General features: G+C 36.1%; 4 protein-coding genes across 4 annotated transcripts in view; 2 read left to right on the top strand and 2 right to left on the bottom strand.

Annotated features, from left to right (window-relative positions):
- Positions 3,686-5,229, top strand: LOC104771728 (protein PHLOEM PROTEIN 2-LIKE A8-like). The gene is made up of 2 exons (XM_010496306.1): positions 3,686-4,032; positions 4,130-5,229. Exons 1-2 carry the CDS (start codon positions 3,733-3,735, stop codon positions 4,199-4,201), a joined length of 372 nt encoding a protein of 123 aa, XP_010494608.1. The 5' UTR covers positions 3,686-3,732; the 3' UTR covers positions 4,202-5,229.
- Positions 5,499-5,595, bottom strand: LOC104771730 (trafficking protein particle complex subunit 3-like; the record flags this gene model as incomplete). The annotated part of the gene is given in 1 exon segment (XM_019242433.1): positions 5,499-5,595. A coding segment is annotated over 1 exon segment (69 nt), but the record flags the coding sequence as incomplete, so codon positions are not given.
- Positions 7,428-8,004, top strand: LOC109131255 (bZIP transcription factor 53-like). Its single transcript, XM_019241959.1, has 2 exons — positions 7,428-7,483; positions 7,722-8,004. Exons 1-2 carry the CDS (start codon positions 7,428-7,430, stop codon positions 8,002-8,004), a joined length of 339 nt encoding a protein of 112 aa, XP_019097504.1.
- LOC104772842 (probable WRKY transcription factor 16) overlaps positions 8,223-8,951 on the bottom strand; it is an 11,186-nt gene continuing 10,457 nt past the window's right edge. The window contains exons 5-6 of the mRNA XM_010497404.1: positions 8,391-8,451; positions 8,223-8,291 (exon numbers count right to left, since the gene is read on the bottom strand). Of these exons, the coding sequence (XP_010495706.1) occupies positions 8,223-8,291; positions 8,391-8,451 (130 nt within the window). The remainder of the gene's footprint in view (positions 8,292-8,390; positions 8,452-8,951) is intronic.

Below are 8,951 nucleotides of genomic sequence, written 5' to 3'. Positions count from 1 at the left end.
CCCAGTATTATGATCCCCAAGCTTCATCCACCGACTTCTACTTTTTTGATACCAATACACTTCGTCATCCTTATACGCCTCCCGCAACTGCCAGGTGAGGTCCGCAAGTTCATCCACCGTAGTGGCATCGTTTTTCTGGGCTGCCGCTAACTTAGCTTTTAAATCCTCAATTGTCTCTCTCCCATAAGGTAATTGTGCCTTCTGCCAACGAGAGATCGCCCTCCGACATGTGGTAATCTTATCCATCAAGGTGGGAGTAGCAGATATATTTTTGTCCCACCCGTCAGCAATCACATCATAAAAACCCTCTTTATCAAGCCATCGTCTATCAAAACGAAAACCACTTCGCCCCCTATGTACCTTGTCTTCAATAACCGCAACTAGGGGCTTGTGGTCCGAGGCAATCATTGAATCCCTAAACATATCATGCTATTCCTCATTGGCGAGAGCCCGATCTAACCGGCACCCTATTGGTTTCTTATCCCGCCATCCTCGCCATGAAAGATTATCCCCGAGAGAAGGGAATTCTAGGAGACCACAATGTCGAATCATAGTGTTAAAAGGCACAAACGAAGAAGCATGGCACAATTTTCCACCTCTCTTCTCATGATTGCCTTTTAGTTCATTAAAATCTCCAATTAAAAACCAAGGGGAATCCCTATTTAAACCAATCCGTGTTAACCGTTCCCAAACCAACTCCCGGTTCTTTAGAACCGGATCACCATAAACAAAAGTGAGATAAATTAATTTCCCTTTATACAATAATTCGCCATCAATTAGTCTGTTTGAGGCAGATAAATAGAAACATTATTGATTTTATTCTTATTATTATTATAAAAAAGTGCAAGACCCCCACTACAACCAATGGGTTCAACCGTTTTTAAATCAGAAAAACCAAAATGACCAACAAAAGGTTCTAAAACAGAAAAAGATTGCCTTGTCTCAGAAAGAAACAAAAACTCTGGCCTATGTTTCCCCCACAAATCTCTGAGATAACCAATAGTCGCTTTATTCCCTAACCCTTGACAGTTCCAACTTAAAATCTTCATTTATGATTCTGTGGTTTTGGTGGCTTGGACCCACCACCTGCTCCCTTCTCCGTGTCCTGGTTCTTCGGGTTAGGCCGCTCACCGCCTGAATCATTAGATTTAGGTGCAGGCCGCTTCTTTGGTGTTGCACGCAAGTAAACGTTTAGCTTCTTTGAAGAGGTTCCTTTAAGAGCCAGAGAACCTTTTTGCTTACGCCCCTTATCCACAACCGTGGTTGAGGAATATGAGGCTTCAGTAGGCACCGAGGTATCCATATAATCTTACCCGCCCTCAGCCAAGCCTTCTCCTAAAATCTCTGAATCCGCATCTGGGCCATCAAAAGTGGGGTTCGAACTTTCCCCAATCAGACCACCCGCCTTCAGAACTGGTGAGTCCGAGGTTTCACTAGCTATCGGAGCTACCACCTGATCCACAAGACCAGTAGAAACAGCCGCCACTCCAGGATTTTCATCGTGACCCAAGTTCATCCCCACTTCAACATGCAACAACGGCTCACCATCCATTGTACCGAAACCCTGAAGCGCAGGAACCTTAGAAACAGGTAGCAAAGATGCCGGCACAGAATCCCCTGCCACAACCTGGCCTCCCCAGAAGCGCAGGAACTTCTGTTATAAAAATAAAACTAGATTTTAACCCATACATCGCGGGATTATGTATTTTTGTATATTTATATAACTTACTTAAAAAATATTATGTTGGATCAAATATATGTTTTAAACTTTTTCACAATAATATTGAGATATTTGTAATTTTATTTTATTTATCTATTTAAAAATTATTATTTTCATTTGAAATTTAATTAATCAAAATTCTTTTATTTGGAATTTACTCAATCAAAATTAGTTGTTGTGAAAGTAAACATCTGTTAATATTAGGCCTGGGCACTAATATCCGTTACCCGTACTCGACCCGTTACTCGGCTCGTACCCGTCCCGAAAAAAGGGTATCCGCAGCTTTAGCGTCGAGTAAAGGGTATTATAATTATATTACCCGTGAGTAAGGGACGAGTATAGGGTATTAGTTTAGTTTTCAATATCCGTCTTGTTACTCGGCCCTTTTACCCGTTTTGCTNCCGATCCGTAAATACCCGTTAATATTTTGTATTATTATTATTATTTATTATTAATTTATAGAGTTAGAGTTAAAACCTAAGTTCAACTTAGCCTAACTGAATTAATATATTATTTTTATTTTCAAAATTCGTAATTTTATAATTTTTGGAACTATATATTGCATAAATTTATGAAATTTCATTTTTTGGATTTCAAAAGATAAAATTATTATTGCGATTATTGACATTTTTTTATCGGGTACTCGTTTTTCCGGGTAATAATAAAGGGTCGGGTACTTAAAGGGTCAACTATTTTTTACCGAGTACCCGTTTCTCCGGGTACCCGTTATTTAAGGGTCGAGTATGAGTAAATTTTTTCTGTTACCCGTTATGGTCGGGACGAGTAAAGGGTCGGAAAAAATTCAAGGGTACCCGTCCCGTGCCCAGCACTAGTTAATATGTATTATACTTTGTAGTTAGTATATAATTATTTAAATTTTATTCACCAATTTGAAATTAGTTAGTTTTTTCTATGGGTATGATGGAGCGGATTAGTATTGGTTTTTAACTCCTTTCATATAAAATTAAGTTTTAAAATATTTTGTTTGTGTTTTTAGACCAACCCACAAAAAATATATATTTTTTACTCACCCGCAAATATATATAAGTGTACTAATATTAACCTAATTCCCATCACATACTTATGATTATTTTTAGTTTAGGTTTGGACCCGTGGAGAAAAAAACAAAAATAATTATTAAAAAAAATAGTTAGTTTTGTATCTGAGTAGAGTATGATGGAGCAGGTTAGTATTGGTTTTTAACTCCTTTCATATAAAATTAAGTTTTAAAATATTTTGTTTGTGTTTTTAAACCAACCCGCAAAAATATATAAGTGTACTAATATTAACCTAATTCTCATCACATTCTTATGATTATTTTTAGTTTAGGTTTGGACCCGTGGATAAATAAAATTTTCCATAAATTATTGTTGCTCTTTTAGTATTGTTATTGATATTTACACCGATTTAGTTTTATTATCACAAAGTTAGTAATATTATTGATATTACTCATATGACTAAATTTGATGTATTCACTATTTAAATTGTGCAACAGGATATATATATTTGTATTTGACATCATAAAACTCTATAAATGACACATCTTTTTTAGTCAAAAAACAAATATCATTTTGTGGAGGTTAAAACAATATATATATATATAGTATAATAAAATCATACATTATTAGTTTATTTTTATATTTTTTTATCCATTTTGACATCAATTGCTCTATTCATTTTAATATAGAAAACATTAAACAATTTATGTATAATGGAAAACATGTATAATGCCAAACCAATAATGGAAAATCAAATTGAATAAAGTAAGATACTATAGTTTCCTAATTTGATTTTTTAAAAATAAATTGTATTAAACGTTTTAATTATAATGGCATATAATGTAAATATTGTTTAATTTCAAGCCTTCTTATGAAAAATGCTGTTAAAATAATAATATAGATAAAAATATTTGAATACTAAAGTATGACCCACCATTATCTAGTGTGAAGAATAATTTGTTTGACTTATAATTTAAGGTTTCAGTACAGACACTCCACTTGATAGATCCATATATGGACATTCACGGCCGCCAGTTACAGTCGGCGAAACAACATCAGGTGTTCGTAAGCTTCCGGGGAGATGAGTTACGGTTTGGTTTCGTCAGCCATCTCGTGGAAGCTCTCCAGAGACATCGAATCAACGTTTTCATAGACAAACTCGAGAGAATAGGGGAAGATCTCACCAATCTCTTCGTGAGAATAGAAGAGTCCACAATCGCGTTGGTCATATTCTCCAGGAGATACACGGAGTCGAGATGGTGTTTAGATGAGCTCGTGAAGATCAATCAACTCACAGATCAAAGTTTGCTCAAGGTGCGTTTCCGATTTAACTAGTAGAGATCGGATCAGGATACGAGTTTTAGGTTTTAACTTATGATTAACGTCGTGTACTCGTGTTGTGTTGTTCCAGGTCATTCCCATCTTTTTCAAAGTGGAACCAGTGACTGTGAAACAACTCAGGGGAGCGTTCGGAGATCTTTAGGGATCGAGAGTGGGAGTATCGGTGTGATAAACCAAGAACCGAGAGATGGAGAGACGCCTTAGCTTCTGTTTCTTGCAAAATTGCTCTCACTTTTGAGAAGAAAAGGTAACTGTCTTCAAATCGATTTTGCTAACAACAGAGTTCGCATTTGATGAAGTTGGAGCTTATTTTACCAAATGTCAAATCATTGATTTGCACTTAGCTTCATTTGGAAATACCACAATAGCAAGTAGTAACTGATCCTTAATTGATTCTTTATTTTGTTACCTCGGGTTTTTTTTTTTCACAGTAACGAAAGTGAATTCGTTAGGATAACTAGGTTGATACCCGCGCTACGCCGCGGGTTATTTTTAGATGATTTTTTATTTTATATATGTTTTATCTCTGCAATCATAATTAAATTAAAATTGTTTGAATCTTTTAGATACATCAGCAAATTTATATTATTGCCTGAAAATGTTTTGATTTCTCTTATTTGCTAATGTTTTCCATATCTTGAACTGTAGAATTAGAAGAATTAATGAAAATGATAAATATTTTTGAGCTTGAGATAATATTGAGTTTACCGTATGCTCTCAAGTCAGATTGAAGTTGGGACGTATTTGTTAAAGAGTATTCAATGACGTATGCAAAGAATGCTTCATCTAAATATACATACATATATCGTTTCATTAACTATATGCACTATGTTTTAATTTTATTTTTGCTTAGACACATATTTACATTTTTAAAACCATATTGTGTACACACAAATTTTTCAAACCACACTAAGTTTCTATTTTTAACTTGTTTGGTCGGCCAACATTATTTGAAAAGATACATACCAACTCACAAGTATATCGTGTACATGGTATAGAAGCAAGCGGCTGCTCGGCTGCTCCACTAAACGCTCATATCACAAGCTAAATGGTTATTTGGTCTTTAGAAAAAGTTGGCTAGTATTGGGTTTTATTGTAGTCCATTGTAGTTACATTCAGTTTGTTCCCTCGCACAAATTTGTAATTTTGAACGAACTGTTCATCATCGTTGTACTCCTCTGCGACTTGTTTTAGTAGCTTCTCCTGCAACTCATAAGCATCATCCCCTCGAAGAACATCACACGTCCATGTCATCGAAACCTGATCATTGTGGAGACGGATAAAAGAACATAAGCACTCAGCCCAAAAATGTTCTTCTACACTTGGTAATTGAGGAGTAAGAGAAGTTCATTTCAAGTTTTTAGGGAGACTGTTTGTATGAGAAGTTTGAAAAACGCAATTTATGTAACAAAAAAATGGGAATAAAAAGGAGACTGACCATTTCCAAAGCTCCTCTAATGACTCCACTTAAGACATTGCAGTAGTAAAGACCTTGGCAAGTATTGGGAAGTCCTCCAAGATTATACTGCAGCAAGTCTCATATGCGTACCAGCTTGTCACTGATGCAGTGACCCCTAAGAACATCTTGAACCCCACCTGTGTAATAAGGCAAAGCATGTTACTGCTTCTCAATACCATCAAACTAAAGGAGATATCTACCAGACATTAAACACTATGCTCTAGACTAAACTCAGATTAAACACTTACGGTTTGGTTAATTAAACACTTATGGATTGGTTTGTGACTTGTTTTGCGGCTTCGTAGTGAAAGCCTTAACCAAAGACTATAGAGTTACCAAAGTCATAGATACGTTTCTATCCCTTGATGAAACCTAACACTTTCTCATTGTAGTGAAATCATTAGTTCCACACAAGAGTGCCATAGCCAAATACCCACATCATCATGTTCTCACGGTAATGCTGTATAAGGACAAAAAATAAGCATAAGTAAGAAATCATGATTTTTTGGAGGGAAAATAGCCAGAAAAATAGGGCCAACACAAGTCAAGTGCTAAACACACATATGCAATTAACAATTAAGAAAAATGACAATGGACCAGCATTCAAAATGTTAGTTACTCTTTTAATGTCAACAGATAAGCCCAGTATTTGGTTTATCTTAAAACATAGTAGATAAAGACCCAAAGCATTACCAGTGAGGCTACTTGGAACCCAGTTTTCTCTTCTTGTAAACCCAGTTTTTGAATATACCCTAATCATAAACCCTTAGAGAACCTCAATTGTAACATACCATAACAATGTTTAAACAAATCGCATCATATCTAATATTCTGGATCAAGCTATTGTACTAAGAATTGCTACACAAACATATCAGAAAAAAATCTAGGAAATGAGAATGAATAAACAGAGGATACAGTCGACCCATGGCATATGTGCCTCCGCAAACTCTCTAACAATGAACCTGATTGGCATTCACCACTGAACCATTATTCCGAGCGTGTAACTGGTTCTGGTGCAGCAGGTGCGTGAGCTAAAAATAAAAGTGAAAGCTATTATTCAAAAGAAAACATTAAAAAACCAGCAAGAAGAGATCGTTTTGAGAAGGATCAAATAATCAACCTAAATAGTTTCAGCCATTGGATCAAGTATCAGAAAGTAAAGACCAATTCAATTTACAAAAGCAGTGAACATAGCAACAAAATCTACTGAAGCAATCCAGATCAAGTAAAGTAAACCACAGGGAGTAAAGTAAAGCACAAGAAGAGGTAAAGCAGATCTCAAAATTGTTGATCTCATTGTAATGAGCCAAAGAAAGAGACCATACACTGGCTATCCTCTTGTTCATGTGGGTCACGGAAAAAAGGGTCACTGCCCAAAAGAGGTCTAGATGATGCCATTGAGCTGGATAGAGCAAAAACCCAGTCTTTGAAGCCTTTCATTACTACCTATTCCAAGCAGGCACACAAAAAAAAGAACTACAAAGGGTTAAACAAAGCTGCAAAAATCTTAAAGCTGCATAGGGAAATATAACGCCATCTGCCTTCAATGCATCTATATGAATGAGCTGAAAACGGAATCCAGTATCCCTCAAATTCCATGTTCTATATAAGTTAGCTCATTGAAACCCAATAATCCTAAGGTTCGAAATCAGTAAAAGTATTTGAGTAATTTTGACCCCAAAAGAGAGAGCTAGGCAAACACATTTCAATACTAAAGAAATTGAACGAGCTTCAAAGAAACTTGGCTCAATAAAAAAAAGTAGCATCATAGAAAAGCTCAAGAAAACCTAAAAACAAAGAATAGAGAGATGGGAAACATACCTCATTGAATCGGCGACCATCTAATCGAAGACCTTATGGGTTTACGTACTCCATTGTTGTGAAATCCACCACAACCAATCGACCAACGATGGGGCTAACATCAGCCTGGGATCTGCTCAGATTGGTTGAGAGAGTCGGTCGAAGGTTGGTATCACGGCGAGGAAGAACATAATTGATTAAACGCAGTGTTCGACAAAACCTTATCGATTCTTTGCTTTGTCCACATAAGAAAAAAAAAAGCTGACCTGTTTTAATTGTTATAATTTGATAGGCAAACCATTTTATGATGTGTCAGTCTCTCCTTCAATACAAAAACTGATGTGTCAGAAGAGGAGAGCAACACATTGTATTTTTATTGTATTGATTTGTTAGTACTATCTAGAGAGAGCGTTGTTCTTGTTCAAGAAAATTCCAAAATTGCTAACCAGATTGCTGTGGTTTCCATGCGTTACATGGATATCGAAAGCGAGAACAGTGTTATAAGGGCCCAGCTAATTGGGGAGCTAAGCGAGCGGCTGCAGTCACTGAACTCTATCATCGAGACAGTGGAAGGAGTCGTGGGAAAGGTTCCTGAGATTCCTGAATATTTGATGAACCCTTGGCAAATAATGTCTACCTCTTCACAGCCAATCACAGCCTCTGCTGATATGTTTTATTATCCCTAATGTTTTCTCTTTTGTTATGTGTGTTTTGCATAATTAATTAACCCCATCTTGTTATTGAATCCTCCCTTGATATTATGATTTATGAATATTGTTAGAAAAACTTTGAAATCTCATCTAGCTGTTCAATAATCCTAGTTTACAGCCATTATAATTTTGATCATCATATCGAGTTGTATTACATCCTAATTTTCTTCATATTTTACTACTTTAACTTCAGTTTAAGCAATACTTGACTCTGAGTTTGATGGTCTCCCAAATTCGTTCTCAAGAAATAAAGTGTAGGTTATCTATCAGACCAAAGACACTTCAATGTATAATTCTCTCAAGATAATTTAGAGAAAAGTGAACTCTCGTCATGCATGCATGATGATGCACCATTATTTTACCATCTGCATCTCTTGAATATTCGTGCAACCAGACAGATTCAGAAATTGGCCAACTTCAACTCTATAAAACATAAGACAGCTACCACATCCAGTCCACTATCAATTAAATATATTTTAAAAAAAAACATTAAATAAAAAAACAATTGAACTTAGCTTTTGGTCCTGTCTCTTAATATAAAAGTTGTTGGAAAAAAAGAAACACAAAAACGAATAAAATTCATCGTAGTTGACTTCATTCATAATTGGGAATGCTGGCTTGCAATCAAACAAAAACTCTCCGATGGCGGCCGCTTCCGAGATACTCCCGAAACCGTGCCAAGTGTTCATCAATTTCCGGGGAGAAGAATTACGCAACAATTTCATCAGCCATCTTGAAGCAGCCTTAAAAGAAGCTAAAATCAGTTACTACATCGACACAAAAGATGCCTGGGGCCAAGATCTCTCCGTCCTTTTAAAGAGGATCGAGCAATCGGAGATTGCATTGTGCATCTTCTCGAGCAAGTACGCTGAATCAGATTGGTGTTTGGACGAGCTCGTGAAGATCATGGAACTGTTGGGAAT

The sequence above is a fragment of the Camelina sativa genome, chromosome 20, assembly GCF_000633955.1.
Source record: "Camelina sativa cultivar DH55 chromosome 20, Cs, whole genome shotgun sequence".
NCBI classification, from domain to species: domain Eukaryota; kingdom Viridiplantae; phylum Streptophyta; class Magnoliopsida; order Brassicales; family Brassicaceae; genus Camelina; species Camelina sativa.
Note: the sequence above shows the minus strand (reverse complement) of the source record. Positions and strands in the feature narration are given on the sequence as shown.